At 38.1% G+C, this 19,261-nt stretch overlaps 1 protein-coding gene and 1 pseudogene across 1 annotated transcript; one reads left to right on the top strand and one right to left on the bottom strand.

Annotated features, from left to right (window-relative positions):
• Positions 1-359: 359 nt before the first annotated feature.
• LOC109478309 (Werner syndrome ATP-dependent helicase-like) lies at positions 360-18,302 on the bottom strand. Its single transcript, XM_019779788.1, has 31 exons — positions 17,983-18,302; positions 17,557-17,601; positions 16,893-17,009; positions 16,623-16,722; positions 15,101-15,176; positions 14,878-14,945; positions 14,589-14,697; positions 14,135-14,209; positions 13,799-13,887; positions 13,441-13,547; positions 12,988-13,094; positions 12,772-12,849; positions 12,462-12,544; positions 12,091-12,182; positions 11,385-11,566; positions 11,048-11,149; positions 10,561-10,641; positions 10,248-10,365; positions 10,067-10,120; positions 9,825-9,880; positions 9,592-9,623; positions 9,148-9,329; positions 8,899-8,996; positions 8,496-8,631; positions 7,867-7,979; positions 7,229-7,379; positions 6,754-6,852; positions 6,397-6,493; positions 6,151-6,216; positions 1,091-1,227; positions 360-620 (listed from the first exon to the last, which is right to left on the bottom strand). The coding sequence occupies exons 1-31, from the start codon at positions 18,265-18,267 to the stop codon at positions 402-404; spliced, it is 3,354 nt and encodes a 1,117-aa protein (XP_019635347.1). The 5' UTR covers positions 18,268-18,302; the 3' UTR covers positions 360-401.
• Positions 15,561-16,598, top strand: LOC109478305 (annotated as a pseudogene).
• Positions 18,303-19,261: the final 959 nt, after the last annotated feature.

A 19,261-nucleotide genomic window follows, 5' to 3' on the forward strand; every position in this document is an offset into this window, starting at 1 on the left:
TAATTGTCTAATTTACTAAATCTAATTGTACATTATACAAATCAACCAGTATTATACAAAGCTTAGAAAAATGCAACAGAATTCTACAACCATGTGGAATGTAGTTCATTTAAGAGCTCACCTCTATGTGTATGCCCTGTGCACAATTATAGACTATGCTCTCAAATCTTAAACAATGTACCTTTCTTTAAAGCCATTCTAAATCACGCTTAATATTGCCCCAATCTTAAATCATTACGATAGAATGGAGTTTCATTTCGAAACACAATTGTTTATCTTTTGGTGAGTAGGATTAACATTTTAGGCTTTGAATTAGTTAGATTAGCAACTTTTATCGAACAATAATCTGACACTGACTGATTTGAAAGGCACTTGAGCACTATCTTTTTTTTTATGTTGGATCACCTGCCAAACAAGCCGCCAGACTTAGATTTTTTACTAGCAGTACTCTTGTATCCCTTCTTGCTGCTGTCCAGCCAAGAGGGTAGCTTCCTTTTAGTTCCCTGTGAGTCTGCAGGCTGGGATGGGGACTGTGTAGACTGGGAGGAACTGGTAAAGCTACTGCTGGCCCGGGGACTAGCAGCATACTGGGACAGGAACTGGGAAGGCGGTACATTTGACTGGAAATAAAAAGAAATGGAATAGGTCATTGAATTTAGGAACAAGGATAGATTTAAACTAGAAAGGTAACAGTTGTAAAGCAAATGCATAATGTTTGGTTTAGCCTAACAAACTACTGCTCTATTTATTGTTACTGAAACAAATTCATATATGGTGACCAGCCTCTCCAACCTTGTCCTGCTACATAATGTAACCCAACACCACGGGGTGCCTGATACAATGGTAGTTACCATGGAGACAGACGTCTGGTTCAGGTAACTGACTTTTTCTTTGGAGAAAAAGAAGAGGAAGAAACAGAGCAAAACAAAATCTTTTCCTTCTGCGAAGGTAGGCATAATAACATGGAATGAATGCAATTCAGCACCAAGGACAGAGATATAAGGAGTGAGCAGAAAATTTGGGGGTAAGTCCCTAATTAATTCCAGTGTTGGAAAGAAAGCTTATTCTCTTTATTTCATATAGTTCCTACCAAGTTGACATCTGTGCTGACATCCTCAGGCTCTGCCATTCCAAACTGTAGCTGCAGGCAGGCGATGACCATCTTAATGTGACCGTAGTCGATATGGTTTGGCAGCACTTCTTTGATGGCTGACAGGCGGCTTACATCTAATGGTGAAATAAGGAATATTTCAGTATCCAATGCGATTTCAGGGCAGCAAAACTGGAAATATTCTGAATCAGGAATCTTTGACATATATTGCTTCACCTTAGCACATTTAAATCAGCATTTCATATTTAGAGCATTTAAAACCAGAAACAAGCCCCAAGATGAGTCCTTTATTTTCTGGGTGGTACCCTAAAAATCAGCCCAGGGCCCTTCCTGGGGGAAAAAACATTTTCCATCAGAATTTTTGGCATGTTTGCTCCATGAGGGTCAATATACATTTGGATAAGTGTGGCTTCAACTCAGTATGTAGATAAATGACTAAAATATTGGCTTTGAAAAATCAGGTTTTCAAGCCATAAAAACTGGACTAAAAAGGGTAAATGGCCTAATTGCTCTTTTCATGCCATAAACTAATAATAGCACTGGGTTGTTAACATGGTTTTTGGCATGGTTATTAAAAGGTAGAGCCTACATCCCACACCCTCTACAATGTGTTCCCTTGTACCTCCAAACCAAAGTTAGGTACCTATTTACACCTAGGTTAAGTGAAGAAAGTCATTCAGTCATCCAGGCTCAAACTCTTGAAGCTAGCAAGACTTAGAAACACCCCCATCTTCTTTTGACCTATTCGTAAAGGATCCTTTACTGTATGGATTTTGTATGCTTCAGTTCAAGAGTTATTACCATGACATCCTCTGAGCACCCTCAATAAGAGTTGTGTAAGTGCTGCACAAATGCAAATAACATTCAGGCTCAAAATCTTAAAACTAGCAAGACTTGGAAATACCCTGCCCATCTTCTTTTGACCTATACGTAACGGATCCTTTACTGTGTGGAATCTATATTGTTTGCTTCAGTTCAAGAGTTATTACCATGACGATTACGTAAGTGCTGCACAAATGCAAATAACATTCAGGCTCAAAATCTTAAAACTAGCAAGACTTGGGAATACCCAGCCCTTCTTCTTTTGACCTATTCGTAATGGATCCTTTACTGTATGGAATCTATATTGTTTGCTTCAGTTCAAGAGTTATTACCATGACATCCTTTTGACACCCCCAATACCGATTACGTAAGTGCTGCACAAATGCAAATAACATTCAGGCTCAAAATCTTACAAACTAAGGACCTTTCCTATAAGGATATTGAATGCTTCAGTTCAAGAGTTATTGCCATGACACCCTCGATAACAGTTATGTAAGCGCCGCACAAAGGCAAGTAACGTCAGAGAGTGGCTACTGACGTCACTGTAATGACAAAAACAGGAAGGATGCCCACACTCCAATTATCCGCGGATGCCAAGATGATTACAAGTGATTATTATCAGTAATTGCTTTCTGGGGCTAACACGGTGAGTGATTGTGAATGTGCCCTCTCCATACAGCTGTCTGCTTATACATTCTCTTCACAAACCTGTGCTCAGAGTCTTCCCATGCAATATTATAATAGTCCAGACCTTAAGTTAGTGGTTGGTTAAGAGAAGTGGGGCCAGTACTAGGCCATGCCTACACATATACAGGGCTCGAAATTCGTTTTTGGGAATAAGTGCATTGGTGCACCCAACTTAAAAAATTGGGTGCACAAAAATTTATAATACATTTAACATCTGTACATACATGGGACGTAAACCTACAAAAATATTTGCCATGGGGTGCACCAGTGGTCCCATAGAAAAAAATTGGGTGCACAGCTCCAAATTTGGGTGCACTAAGGCGCACATACACCAGTATTTCGAGCAATACATGTATTACTTTTCCCTCTAGGCTTTACTGGCATTGATAGCCTACACTACTACTAGTAGTACTAGTAAATGGTTCCTTCTAATTGGGAGATGGGCTTGATCATTATCTAATGGGAAATGGGAATGGAAAACACACTTTGAAACATCTTTCCTCTTGCCACTCAGGTGTAAATGGGCACCTGACTTCAAATTTGAAGAAGAGGGGTTGGTCTCTTGTCCCAATACAATGTGGAAGATATGATGGAATAGCAAGCCACTGCCCATAACACAGCCTCAAGCATGCTATGAGAACTGTGCTCTTTCACCTGTCTTTCACAGTGACTATTAAACAACCAATAAACAAGTGTGGTAGGTTGTTAGGTAAAAAGTGTAAAGGCCATTACTGATACTAATCATTTCTGAGAATGACTAGCATGTTTTGAAACACATGAATTTACTGCATAAATGGCTATCATATAAAAATAAATGATTAATTTTTAGGATAGCAAGTAGCATGCCTAAACATCTATTGGGTCTATTACTACAGTGTTACTGTTACTGCAACAGTAATGATACAAAATTTTGATTGAATTGTGCTTTGCAATATTGGCTAAAGTCCAAGTTGTGCAAAAGGGAAACTGAAGTTATGCAAAAGGAAAACTAAAGTAAAGTTCATCAGTAGCTTTTTTTTAAGCTGTATGGGCTGCATCTTGGGCATGCTATTAGATTAAAAAGTGCCAATTCCTCTTCTTCCACTGCTTTTTTACCTCCACGGCCTACATGTAAGTTAGGAACTACCCAATTTACAATAATACATAAATGGACCTGAGTGGAGTGTGGAAGGTCATGTAAAGTCTATTCAGGACAATGTCTAGCAGGGAATCAAACCAGTGACCTATTGATCCCTTGTCAGTCAGCTTAACCACTTGGCTCTTTGCCTGTCCAAGAAAAATTGCAGTAAAAGGCTGGATAATGTACTAAGAGCATTGTTCTGATGGAATTTAGACAAGAGTGAAATCCACATTTCAAACATGCATTATTCTGACTTGCAAAATGTTTTTGACCCTTTCCGAAATGTCTCTGATGAGAAATAGTATTTGAAGAGAAATACATGTTGTAGGCATCGACAGTTGTATTATTAGCATTCTAAGCATTCAAATATCAAGACATGAAGCCTTATAACAGTCAAGATATGACATCTTTTATGATATTAGGTAGCTTTGATGAAAGTCATGCCTTGTCAATTTTTATAGTCCGCTCCCACCCAAAATCCTGATAACCCCTTAACTTCTTTACTTCAAAAACCCTGCATCATGTTTGCCCTTCATACTTGCAAGGTCACTGAAAGGTCAACTCAAAAGCAAAGATACTTGAATATCAATGCATGGACATGTGCTAAAAAACAACTTTGCCATGTAAAATGAAAGGCTTTAACAAACAAAATAATGCAAGGAAGTAACTCTTAAGACCAGATTTAATGAGAGTTTATGTATGTACTACACAATTATTATCATTGGAAAACATTGATCTGTGGTAATGTAAAATGATGATTAAAAGCATTGTCTTTTCGAGCTAGAAATGCAATAGAGCACTGCATTAACGGAATATATGTCAAGACAAATAGACATTCCCAGCTTTCATATATTTACCTTTGTAACCTTACGGTAACCAATGACCCTTTTCACCACTTATGACTTGCCCTTCTAACCCTGAACAATTCCTCAAAGTCACTTATATATAAGCTGCATTGGTCGATTTTTCAAAGAAACTGTACCAGAACTTTATACAAGGACTACCTTGGCCTTCATGGTCAATTGAAGATCATTCTTAACAACATGCACTTGCCAACAGTTCCGGAATGAATGATGCCCTAGTCTATCCAATCATCTTATATAAGCCCCATAGGTTGATTTTTCAAAAAACTGTACTTTGAACCATGCCTGCATATAAGTCAATTCAAGATAATGGCCAACAGCACCACAGTTCAGGAATGGATAATCTAGCTACAAACTTTATGTCCCAAAGTATTTAGAGTTTTTTGCTACTTTTGCACATATTTGTAAGTTGCACACAGTTCCAGCAGCATGAAAGTAAGGTTAGCCCAAGAAGCAGGGTTGCTAATCACACTTGTTCCAAATTTCCAGTTATTGGCCATCATTTATTAGATGTTACTACTGAGTGTGCATTCTTCTGGCATGCTAGTTAGCAGTGATTTCAAGAGATTTGGATACAGAACAACCCTGAGATCGATAAGGAAAACCTGTAAAACGTCCAGTGACCTTGCACTGTTACCAGTTACATGTTGTTAGTGTTGGGAAGGTTGTGTTCTGCTTGGTCAGTGGAACTAAACCGATAACTGGCAACAGGATAAGATACATGTATCTACTGTGTTTAAGGGAGAGAGAATAAAAACTTATCGGTAGTGCAATACCTGCATCATTGAACCCTAAATCCTTTTAACTTCATGCCATGATTTATTTCTTTACAGAGTATCTGTTGAGGTCAATGCAATGGAGTACTCAAGGAAAATGGGCCAAAGTCGGGAAACTGCAGTACAGAAACCCACAAGTGTGTCCATGCATGCCTGCACACATGCATGCACACGCATGGACACACTTGACTTTATTGGTGTGAAGTTCATTATGTGCATCATCTAAATTTTGCGACATTTGCATGCCACCTGTTGGCCCTGATAAGAACTGCAGACAATGTAAGCACACCACATTTTCAACATTGACAAACTTTAAAACCTAAAAAAAAAAACTTTTTAACACCGCCTAGAGGTGTGATAACTACATAGAAGAACTTTATTGCACGACAAATGCACATGGTACATTGTATGGCAAACTACATAAAGAGAGTAACAACAATAAAATAAGTGTGTTAAATAAGACCTAATGTCGAATAAACCCTAACATATCTATATCATAATCATTCAAACAATAAGGGATATCACAAGTCTTTGATATAGTGTTACAATCGAGTGGGCTAATCACAAGTTACGGTATTTTTTCTAATAGCAAAGCATTCCTTTATATATCTACCTATTTTTGCGTTGTGGGGACCGTTACATGTAAAGATATATGGAATTATAGAAAACACATTTTTTTTTACATCTTGCTGCACACTAAGTTTTTAATGAGCATTCTTTAAAAGAACAAGTAAAATACAGTTACTACACTACAAAAAATACAGTACTCACCTGAGTTGATAGGTGGCTTCCTTATGGCTTTTGTAATCTCATCCCTCATCTGTGCTGTTACTCCAGCTGTATGAAAAAAAAAAGTTGGACAACTAATAGCTTAAATGTGCTTGAATTGCAGGTTAAGATAGGTGTCTGCTATGCCATTGATTAATGATTAATGATCATGATTAATGATAATACACAACCCAAAGGTGATTTTCATTACTCTGTACTGTATCACTGGACAGACAACAAATCACACACCTTTCTCTATATTGACAGGATGACCTGCAGAAATGGCTGTGGCCAGATGGTTGAACACTGTACTAGTCTTGAGGGTCCTCTCTCGTGCTATCTGATCCTGAAAAAAATGTATTCTTAATATGTTAGAGAAAGAAGCTAAGCATATAGTACTGGCTACTTCACCAAGGTGACCATTGAATGTTAATAATAATATAAAACATTACGATAAATGGTTCATTATTCGAAACTATCTCACATAAAGCTAATGCTAAAATTGTTAGTCTTGAAGAATTCGAACTACCATTGGGTGCATGCATTTTGATAACATTACATGAAAATGCAATTAAAAGTACAATTCGACAGGTTTTGTATACTTACCAGTCCCAGGTTATCATGGTGGAACATGGAGTAGGAGGTTTGTACTGTCTCAGTCAGACGTTCACAGTTCTTGCTAGTGGCCATGGTCAATAGATCAGCCTGAAATAAAGATTGTATACGTGAATAGTTTTATCAGGTTGGTAAAGTCAACGAAACGTCAGCTGAATAAAAGACTTGGTCTCTTTACTCAACGACTATACACAGTAGGATACCATAGTACAAAGGTTCAATGCAGCAAACTACTATAAATCCAATTAAAATTAATGCACTGTTTTCCTAATAAATGACAGTCATATCTTTACAGTGGTTTAGAAAATCAAACTCAATCAAGTACAAAGAATATATAACTGTGTATGACTTGGCTGCTTATGAATTAATAATCACTATGATCTCACCAGCTTTGTGTACAAAACTGGTTTGTAAAACTATTTGGCATATAACTATCATAAGATATGAAAATAGAAGTTCCTCTAACCTGTGTGTTTTGTGAGGGAAAGTTGTCCATGTTCAGCTCGCTGTGTTGTCCACAGAAGACCTGGATAGCTGGGAGCATCTTTGGTCCGACCCTCTGAGCACATACATCAGATATCCCATCCATGTTCAGTAGACTGGCCATTGACTTTGGTCTGTCAATTAAAAATCCATATCAATTTCTTTCAGTCAAAATTATAAATATTTCAAATTGATACTTTAAAATTAAATCATGCCCCTACTGACTCTACACTGGTCCTGTCCTTAGTGCTGAACTTACATTCACAAGTTGGTTATCCTCCTAGTAAATTTATATTGACCTTTTCCCTGAACTTACATTCACAATGACTGTCCTCCTACTGACTTCACACTGGTCCTGTCCCTGGTGCTGAACTTACATTCACACTGACTATCCTCCTAGTGACTTCACACTGGTCCTGTCCCTGGTGCTGAACTTACATTCAAACTGACTATCCTCCTACTGACTTCACACTGGTCCTGTCCCTGGTGCTGAACTTACATTCACACTGACTATCCTCCTAGTGACTTCACACTGGTCCTGTCCCTGGTGCTGAACTTAAATCTACTAATGTTTTATTTCTCATTTCAAGTTATATTAGAAAATAGGTATTTAGACAATACCTGATCTTGGCCATATCAGCCAATATCTTGTTGCTGGCCACATAGAAGGGAGGTGCATCCATATCGTGGGCTATCTCATTCCTCACTTGCATCAGCTTTCCATAGAGCTCACCCTGTGAAATTGTATGGAAGAAAAATGCCACTTAGGTCTATATATTTTTACCGCGTTTTAAGTCAGCATTTGAAGAATCTCAGTCCCAGTGTCTTGATTTTTGCAGTGGAGAGTAACGAAAATAAAACCAGGGCTTAAAATCCATTTTTGGTGCACCCAACCTATAGAAAACATGGGTACACAAAAAAAATTTTCAGTGCACCATATAAGAGAAAGTAAGAAGAATATCAGCAAAAACTTTTGTTTCGTTTTCAAAGAAAAGTGTCATGATTTTGACAATGATGACATGATTTTACGATATTTTTCTGACTCTTGGATGTTAAGAATATGCATTTGACATCTTATCTACGAAAATGTTTGGGTAAACTGGTGCAACTACAGAAAAAAAATTAGGTGCACAGCTCCAAATTTGGCTGCAGTAAGGTGCACATGCACTCTGTATTTCAAGCCCTGTAAAACCATAGCAAATATTTTAACACAGACAGTATCTCCATCGATGTGAAGAAAACAAAGAGACCTGTAGCTTCTCTTCTTGAGGAGACCGTGTCTTCTGTGCAGGAGGAGTGCCTGAGATGTTGACCCAGCCTGGCACAGAGCTGGCCACCCAGGAGCTGGTCTGAACTGTGGGCAGGATTCGCCGCACTGACACAGTACTGGGAAGGACAGAGCAGTCATATCTCAATGAATGTAATTCATTTTTAACATATTAAGCTACATCCACAGTAACTAAAAAAAATTCAATATCTTTATAATTGAGAAGGAAACTGCTTGATGAGGGTGATCAATAGTCGACCTGATGATATTTTAAGGAAAAAAAACCTGTTGTTGTTGATGTTATCTGTGCATGTATCTTGAAAATTAAGCAAGTTGACTAAAGGTATCCAAATGATAATCTAAATATATTGGTCTGACTTAAGTACCTTGCAGAAGATGGAGTTGAGGGGGCTCTTGCTGTGCTGTATGGTTTTGCTGAAGTGTATGGTAAAGACCTACTCTCCTTTTCAAATGACAACAGCTCCTGTTCCAAAAAAATGTCAAATATGGAATTAAACAAACAACTGTTCAGAAAACAATCTCTTGATATTGATTCACATACACGAGGATGGATCTTCTTAATGAATTTGTTGTGGTATTTAAATTTATGAGTCAGTGTATGTGTGAAACTCTACCTTGTTGGGTGCGATCTTGAATTCGACTGCCTTGCCGTCAGACATGAGAGCTTTGTTCAGCCAGTTGCGTCCTTTGGTTGACAACACTGTCAGCATGACAGAGAACTTCTGATTCCCAAACCCCCCACCCCTCCCTCCTGCCTTGTTTTCAGTCAACATGTCTTCCTGCTTCAACACTCGAGCTGCAAAAACAAATTATATTTATTATAAAATCAGTTTGTATACATCAAAACTGTACAACACTTCAGTGACTGTATTCCCCAGTGAAGAAAAAACTGACTCAATTTAATAGCAATAAATTAAGTAAACATTTTAACAGTTTTATTGTCCAGTATACATGTAAATGCAATGTTGTGAAACACTGCTGCAAAGATGCTGTCAATACAAATCTTGGTATCATTTAGTTAAAGATACTACAGTCTACAGTTAATTTACTTGACTTACCAAATGCTTTCCACCATTTTTCTGAACGATGCCTAAGAAAATACAAACAAGTGTAAATATATTAATTCATCATATGATTATATAATAATTATTATATATATTTTGTTTAGCAAAAGCATTTTATGATCAACACCCTCACTTATAAATTGTAAACGATTATGAACAATAAAAATACATCATTCTAATAATTTGATTGTCATATCTTTCTGGGAAAATTCATATAAAATCATTACCTGCCACTTCCATATGCCTTCAGTTTGTAGCACCTGTCTGGCAGCTTCTGATTGGTCTGCAAGAAAAAATAATATTTAAATTTGCCAAGTGACCAAATGAAAGATAATTTCCATATCAAAATTTTGATTTTCAAGAGTCTGCCTCACTTTTTTGGTTTTGAGCTATAATTTTGAAATAGGCCACAGATATTAAAGGCAAATGTGCTACAATGTGTAGTACTGTAGATGAAATATATACTTACAGAGCCTACAAGAAGCATAACTGGAACTCCAATGCCGAAACTTTCTCCTGTCACCTAACATAAAAAAAAAAAAATATCGGACAACTTTAACATGTATTTTTCATTTCATTTGTAACCAGGACATTAGCCAGCAAACAGATGTCCAAACCCAAGTTCCAACAATTTGTTTATGTTTCCTTACCTTGACAGCATTGAGCATTAACTGTGCCTCCTTACTATAGTCCACCTGACTGTCCTGGTTCATCTGAGCAGCGGTCAGTACACGAGTGGACAGTCCAGCTCTATTGGCTGCCCTTAACCTGTCAAATCAAAGAGTTAAGTTAAAGAAATCTCATGTTATAAGATATAAAATGTTAGGATCATGAAACTTACAATAAAATGTGACACAGTGACTGTATATCAAACGGTTATGTAAAAACAAATTAATCTTCATATAGGAACAGGACTATAAAAAATAAGTGAAGATGATGATGAACAGTAATACTATGACATACTTCTCAGCACAGTTGTCACAGCACTGGGCTGTCCCACTCACACTGCTCTTGCAGTTCTTGTCAAAATGGGACAGGATCATTCTGAGGAAAAGTTCAAATTACATAATACAATGTCACAGGTAACATTAATTTACATAAAACATCTTTTACTTTTTAGGCACTGTAAAAGAATTTTTTTCAAAATGTACCAGATTGAATATACATTGCCTGTAATCATACCCAGTATTCTTTTGTTGTAAAACCTTTAATAATAAACAACTTGTGGTCAACCTCCTCATCTTCTAAATCAATGTACATGTAAGTAGTTATTAGACTGTAAACTCTCAAACAACTTTCAGGGTCCCCAAGACTGCCAAATTATGGAAACAGTGTAACTGTGTTACCAAGGTACCAAGCAGCATTATCTCAATGTTAACTGCAGAGAGCAACCATTCTTATTGACTACAGTGTGGTAGACAGAAGCCTGTCATGTGTAAGATTCCCCCACCTTCTCCTGCACTTTGTAGTGGCCAGGTATTTCTCCATCTTACTGATCATCTGGGCCTTGTGTTGGCGGAATCTGTCATTCTGGATGTCATTCAGGAAATACCTGTGTCAAAAAATGTGTGAATAGTTCTTCAGTCTGTAAATTAATACATGTAAATCTTCTTATCCTCTCAGATAACACCTTTAAATGTCTACAGACTTAATATATGGTATTATCATGCTGATAAATAAAATTAGTTTAATTTTGAGCTACAATCCATTGAAATGCCAATCGGGACACGAACAGGGCAGTCAGTACCTGCCTGTTTCAATGATGTAAAAATGAGTCAGTGGCTGACCTGTTGGTGAGGAAGTCCTTGGGCGTGTAGAAGACATGACAGGAACTGTTCATCCCATCTCTCCCCGCCCTCCCGATCTCCTGGTAGTATGACTCAATGTCCTTTGGTGCTCCGTAGTGGATGATCCTTCTCACATCATGTTTGTCAATCCCCATCCCAAATGCCACGGTGGCCACGATACACTGTAAAAGGGTTAAGGGAATGCTATTGTTACAGGACTCGAAATACTGGGTGCATGTGCACCTTGGTGCACCTAAATTTGGAGCTGAGCACCCATTTTTTCTCTGGGTGCAGCTGTACACCCAAGTGTACGTATAGATGTTAAATGTATATATAGTTACTGTAGTATACAACATATTCTTAACATCAAGTGTCAGAAAAATAACGAAATCATTGTTGTAGTATGTTTCTTTAGAATTGAAACATAATTAGTTTTTGCTGAGATTCTACATATTTTTATCATATATGATTCACCTTGAACATTTTTGTGCACCCTATTTTTTTAGGTTGGGTGCACCAGATGAGTGTACCTATTCTCAAAAATGAAATTTGAGCCCTGGTTTATGTATCTTTAGGGATTGAGAAAGTTATCAGTTGGTGGGTGGGGAAGATTGACAGGCAGAATGACAGGTACATAGGGCAGACAATTGGTGAACATCAAGGTCTCAATAACTCTGGGAGCCAGCAGGAATTAGTGATAACTTACCTGTAGTTCATCTCTGATGAACCTATGGTGGACGTCCTTTCTCTTCTCATTGGTGAGGCCAGCATGGTAGATCTCACATTTCACACCCATAGCTACATGTACATGTACACAACAATACCATCAACCATTTCAGTATTATTCCTACACAAGCTCAAGTGTCTACATACATTGTATTTATGATTAGATTAACGTGCAATGTCTATTGTAAGAAGAGAGTGTTTTCATTTGTTGGAAAACAGACAAAAGTTATGATTCAGACGTTAAACATAATTATGAAATTCAAAGTAATTGAATTACATTACAAATGCAGATGTTCTTTTTTTTTAATCCCGAGTATAGTAATCTTCTTATACTGTATTTAAGTATCCTACCCTTCAGAGACTGCCCAACATTTTCTGTTTCCTTTCTAGTTGGGCAGTACACGATAGTTGGTCCATCAAACTCATAGTAAAACCTGTAGGGTCAAACAACAGCAATACATACTATAGATGTTGACTGTTACACTGACAAGTTATGCAACGCACTGTATAATGGCAGATAGAAGTTCATTCGCAAATGATTATAATTTTAGTATAATTACATTAATCGTATTTACAGTCACAGTGGTACTAGTACATGAGTGCATGTTTTCAGGTAAGATGTACAATGTATCATCACAAAAAATGTTCAAGTTGAAGTTACCTCCTTGTTTCTCTCATCAGGCTCTTCAGGTCATGCTGTGTGTTAGTCTTGCTCAGCACCTCAAGAAATAGATTCTGCCTGTGGAAGAAAGTGTTTTCATTTGATGTAAAACTAATAGAAGTTATGATTCAGACATTAACATTATTATGAAATTATGACTAACAACTGAAATATGATTAATCTCTATGACATAAAAGAGGTCTCCAATAGTCTTACCTGTCAAAGCTTGTCATGGTGATCTGAGGGTCTCTCAGTCCGAGTGATTGACAGATGTCATTCTTCACCTCAGGTGTGGCAGTGGCCGTCACTGCCATGATAGGCACCTGTCATGTAGAAAAAGTACAAAGTATACTACATGACGAAGAGAATCGTGCTGGGCGCCATCCTGCTGGCGTCGAAAGTCTGGGACGACCAATGTATATTATGTATCTTGCACCATACACGGAAAGTCATGAGAAGATTCCGAGTAAGCTTGACACAGTAAGTGAGTGAGGGAGTATACGATTGCAGTGTGATAAAGTTATTCTTCTTCTATGTTTAATTTGCGTTGGTTCCTTCACTTAATTGTGGTATGATTTACCCCGCCTTGTGAATTTTCCCAAAAACAATGTCAATTGACCAGTCCTGAAAACAAAAAAAATAAACCAACCATACAAAGAAAGTTCTTACTTTAGGTAGCATGTCCCTGATCCTCCCCAGTGTCCTGTAAGATGACCTGAAGTCATGTCCCCACTGGGAAACACAGTGGGCTTCATCTATGGCAATCAGGGTGATACCTGCAAGGAACAAAATTATGTTACATGTGCTCAATTTACAGAAAAAAACCCCCAAAGCTGCAGTATCTGTAATCTTGCAAACTAGAAAAATGCAGGTAGGTACATCTTGGTGATAACATTTTATTCAGCTTTAGTATCGTTCAGAAGTCTAGCCAATTCAAAATCTTATTCTTGATAATGATCAAAACTCTACTTCATTAGAGCTATGACCTACATGTATATACATTTTGTACCCTAAGAAATTTTCGTACCAATTTTCCTGTCCAGGTCCTTGAGAACACTCTCCCCCGCCCCTACAGCAGCATACTCAGGAGTGATGTACACAACACGGTATTCTCCTCTACACAGCCACAGAGAAACATTCAGTAAACATGCAAGCAGTTATTTGAGTACTGGAATACTACATTTGTAATGCATGTTTAAGACTGCTTTATCATGCCACATGTAAGTACACTTTAAAACAAAAGGAATGCCCATCATTACAGTTGTCAAGGAAACAGTAAGTTAGAAATCACAAGAATTACACAAGTCATGTATTTAAGAAAATCTGCTTCCAATTCAGTGACAATATACTGTCAGTTATTTACCTCATCAGACTCCTCATGACATCTGCTGTGTCCTTTTGTGCAGACCCCAGGAAACATGCAGGGATGTTAGCCACTCTGGTAAACAACACAACACAACCCAGTCAACTAGCTTCCTTGTCATACCTCTATAAAAGTCTGATGGCAAATACTAACTGCTAAGAAAGTGGATTCAATTAATATGTAACAAATGAATTTAGTTTTGACCTTATTCTTGAAAAATATTTTAAATATTCCAAAGTCTTACAGTTCTTTTCCCACAATGATATTTAATGTACAAATCATGACCTAGGCCTTTAAGGCTTGAATGAATTGTATAATATTATACAATTTATATTAAGGTCTTTCATCTTTCTGATGATAAGATTTTAATTAGTACGTGGGTACTAAGCTTATTGTAACCACAAGAAATACTAGATGGATAAATAGACCCAGTTTCATCAAGTTCGTAACATACTTAAGCCCAAGGACTTGATCCTCCATGAGAGAGATAAGGGGAGAGATGACCACAGTGGTGCCTCCAGTGTACACAGATGGGAACTGGTAACACAGGCTCTTTCCATAACCTGGGTGATAGAGGGAGGAATGATCAGCGACAAGTTACAAATTCATCCAGAGTACATCGTACATGTAAAAGTACTAGTATGTTGTCCATTTTGAATAAAAGAAGATTCTATAATCTCAAATTAGATTTCCTTTTCAATAAAAAAAAGATTGGTACTTATCATATTAAAACTTTTATTTACCTGTTGCCATGATGCAGCAATTGTCTCTTCTTTCCTCCAGTATAGAACGGACAATTTTCCACTGCATTCTGAAACAAACATAAATCATAAAAATAGTTAAACTAAAAACAGGAATATTCCACAACTTATCAAAATCATTAAATAAAACTGTCAAATCATAATAAATATCATTCTTTTCTAAATGGGCTACTATAAATAACTTAAAAGAGGTAATTCTACTTACGGTCTGAAGTGAGCATGGCCAAAGTATTTCTTCAGTGCATCAATTGTGTCTTTGTCTGGTGGTGGGATGGAAGGATCTGCAAAAAAAATTACAGTGACAGTGTACATGTTAGCGTATCCACTTCTGTCAGCTGAAGACACTGACAAAATATTTATGATAAAATTTAAGTAAAATCTACCCCAGTGTGGGGTGGGGGGGGGGACATAAAATTTAGCCTAGCTACTGTGACTGCCCCATGGCCAAGTGCCACCATCGATATCTGAGCCTAGGCCTTCCAGGCATCTGATGTCACGTGATTATAATCCTAGTTTTGGAGATTTTTGCTACACATCCTCAGTTCTGAAGTGGTTGTTGACTTCCACTTTACAAACAATGCTAACCTACTTCTTGAAGAGTCGTTGACCCCTATGCGAGATGCATGTAGGGAACCAGGATGTATATGTAGAGATTGTTCAGTGTGGGGAAATACGTGGCAAAGGTTTCCTTCCACATCGGGCGGTCAGGAGCAACTCCAGCCACACAGCTGACCAGGACTGACCACTAGAGATGGACATTTGGTTGTCCCTGACATGGCTGTTCCACATACTGGTAATCCTCCCCGTTTCTGCCTTAGATGATGACAACCCTGATGTAAACAATGGAGATGTAAACAACCCTGACGTGATAAACAACCCTGAGGTATCCAGCCCCACAGTGACGCAGCATGACCCTGCAGTCTGTAGGGAGCAGTATGCTCCCTACAGACTGTATGCTCCTCTGCAGCACCTGCGATAAGTTGCAGCTGTTTGGTCTCTCACTGCTGTACCAGGACTGCAGACTGTGTTGCCAGGAGGAGGAAGAGATGGTCTCCCCTGGCGGTTTCCGGGCAGTACTGCAGCTGTGTTTCCAGTGAAAGCTGAAACACCTCCCGGAGCTGAGAGCTTTTCTTCGCGGCCCGGCTGCGGACATGCCCGGGCTCGAAATCCGAGACGTTCGCGGCGCCGATGCAACAATATTCTTACTGGACGCCAGCGGGAACATGTTCCGGGAGTATCCCATCAGCCACTGGACCACAGAGGACATTGAAACCTTCATGTGGGACGTTCTAGCCTAGACTTTTAATGCCCATCGAAAATCTGAATGAAACAAGTTAACTAGTCAGCTACAGCTACATAATACTATATAGAAAGCCAAGTTATAACCTTCTGTAGTAGATTTCTGTGAGGATGTAATTGAATGATAAGACCAGGATAGCCATTAGAAATAGTTGTGAGTCTGTCTGTCTGTACGTGTATTTTCTTGCCTGACCCATGGATGATGACAGTCCAGAAAACCTGGTCACAGGGCTGCTCTGTCTGATGGTACTGGGACTAGATATACCAACAAAGTTGAGTTTGTATGCATGAAACAGACATGTTTAAACAGTACAAAGTGTCCTTCGTACAGAATCATGATGATAATCATTATGATGCCTTCATCATAAAATAAATGTTATATGTATACTGTAGATATTGCTGGGAAATTTGTTGAATTTTTCTCTTACCATTCTCCTCTTCCTCCTCCTCTTCCTCTACATCAGTTTCATCCCCATCATCAACATTGATGACACCGTCCCCGCCATCAGTACACATGGCATCTATCTCCTGTTACATGACCAGGAAGATAATTAGTTTACCTTTTCATATTAGCCAATGATGAATGAAACTGGTAATGATGAAGTAACCCCAAAATGTGATCATAGATTTGACAATAAAAAATATTCAGACTGAATACTATATTGTTACAGTATAGTTTAGTTCATTAGGAAGCAAACCTCCAAGGCCTGGGTGTCAAAATCATCCCCGAAGTCATCACCAAAGTCATCATCCAGTTCTGTAAATGAAGTTGTGATGGCCTCTGCTTCAGCTTTCTCTGCTGATGTCAGCATTAACTGTAAGAATATTACATATTAGGTAGTCATACTAGTCATACTCAACTGATGTGGAGCAAGATAACTTTTTCAAGTAGCTAAGAGTGCAATGTGGCTTTGCTTAATGGCTCAGTGACACATTTTCAGTCAAGCACACAGTGTGTTGGGCTCTTTTATATGCAAAGTTATGATGCCTGTCAGAGGCCACCGTCTATAGCTGCATGCAAGGTATGTAGTCTCCATCAGAAAAGACGAATGCAAATTCCTCCCAATTCCATGAGGGAACTTAACTCTCACTCAATCTGACCCACGTACATTTATTTAGTACATGTATGTACCATACTAACTAATATACCCTTCACACATTACATTCCCTCATTTGTAAATTTAATATTCAGTACTGCAACAATATATCCATGATACTGAGTGACACATAGCCTGGGTGCCAGACCCATAGCACACTGGACACAAAGTATCTCAGTGCTCACTGAGATACTTTATGTCCAGTGATGCGTGTGTTCTATGGGTCTGGCACCCAGGCTAAGCGACACATAAAGAAGACTAGTACCTCATCCCCTTCATTTTGTAGCCGTTCTAGGAACAGATCTTGATCCTGAAAGGAGAAACAAGCCCGAGTCAAACATATATGAAAGATTGATAAATCAAATTCCTAATTGTTACTCATAAATTAGGCCTTAGGAAAAAATGCTGTCTTTTCTGTTTTGGTCTTGCAAAAATTAGGGTAGGTAGGGGTTATCTTTTTTTCCTTTTTTTCTTAATTAGACAAATTGGCAATCTCTATGTTGTATTGATTGTTTCAAACCTAGCAAATTAAATTCACAATAAACCAATTACCACCTGGGTTGAATGAGGAAAAGGACACCACTAAATAGCCAGGAACAGCAGGAATTGAACCCATAATCATAGTTCTCAGACCTGTGTCTGCTAGTGTATACATGGTAGTCACAGCTGTCTGAAGCACCAAAACATTCACCTCTAAGTCGTCTTCATCCATGGTCATGTGAAGAGCATGTTTAGGGCGGCTTTCTACGTTAACTACCGACGACTTTGCCGCAATCTTCTTGCTGCCTCTTCCCGTAACATCACCATTGGTCGATCCACCCTCTGACAACAGTCTGTGCACCTCAGCTAGAGCAGTCGTAGCCTCGTCTAACAGTCTCTCACAAGTCGTGTCTTTTCCTTTCGGTATGGTGGCCCCGCTAGATAGCAGCTTCTGAATAGCAATTGTCTGTTTTTGTACATGTTGAAGTTTGTCCATGTTGTGTTGATGGTCACACTTCTGTAGGGAGTAAAATATCCTGTGGAATAAAGTGGAGTTTATGTTAGAGTTATCTTTGTTTGTTTGTGTGTTGTTCATGTTTGATCTCTTATTCTCAATATATAATATCCTGTAGGCTGTGGCAGGTTAAGAAGCTAGGTTAACACACAAACAAACAGTTATCTTCAATTTTATAAAAAAAAAACTATTTTGTTATTGTAACTAATGTAACAAGTTAAGGTACTGCATATTTGCATAATAATAATAAAAAAGTGTACTTCTTGACTTGCTTTTAGCAGAAAAACAATTGACATGGCAGAAAACTTACAAACTGGCAAGCAACCAACTTTTTACTTTTTCGCATATTTACTCAACCTTAGTAACGTTTAATCATGTGATATTCATAAACCTAAAAGAAATAGCCACACATGGTTTCATAATATCCCCTCCCCTCCCCCAAACTGACAATTTGTTACTTCCTGGCGAGCTGTCTGCTTGAATATATCAGCAGACATCTGCTATAAATGAACGATAGCACAAACCTCAACTCATCAATACTATTTCCGCAGTCATTGAACTCTGAGAGCGATATTTATATTGTTTTCCAGGAAAATGTTACGAAGATATTTCCCGCCAGTAGCCTCAACCTGGGCCTCGACTGGAAATACGAGCTGTCTAAGGTTTTTAATGTTCAGTGCCTTTGAATTCTGATTCAATAACTTTTGTTTTATCTGACAAATATAAAATCCGGTACATACTTGTCGATTTATCGGTAATAGAAAATCAGAGTTTGTGATAATTGTGCGTGATTATCAGATTATGATTTTAGTAAATTAACCAGGTATAAGAAATATTACGGTGGGCAGCTAAAATGTAGTCTCTATATCAGACTTTTTGGTGGGTACTTACATTGTAAGTACTAAATTTTGACCGTATATCAAGTTTTGTTATTTTGTTTACTTTTATTAAAGGTATTTAAGCTGATATGAATCGT

The sequence above is a fragment of the Branchiostoma belcheri genome, unplaced genomic scaffold, assembly GCF_001625305.1.
Source record: "Branchiostoma belcheri isolate BF01 breed outbred unplaced genomic scaffold, Haploidv18h27 scaffold43, whole genome shotgun sequence".
In the NCBI taxonomy this organism is placed as follows: Eukaryota; Metazoa; Chordata; class Leptocardii; order Amphioxiformes; family Branchiostomatidae; genus Branchiostoma; species Branchiostoma belcheri.

Bases quoted from the DNA above. Each gene is read 5' to 3' on its own strand.
- LOC109478309 (XM_019779788.1), bottom strand. From the start codon at position 18,267: ATGGACAAACTTCAACATGTACAAAAACAGACAATTGCTATTCAGAAG. The intron at 11,567-12,090 runs GTAAGTTATCAC...ACCCTTTTACAG, and splicing joins TCATCAGAGATGAACTACAG to TGTATCGTGGCCACCGTGGC. The intron at 9,624-9,824 runs GTAATGATTTTA...GTATTTTCTTAG, and splicing joins AAGGCATATGGAAGTGGCAG to GCATCGTTCAGAAAAATGGT.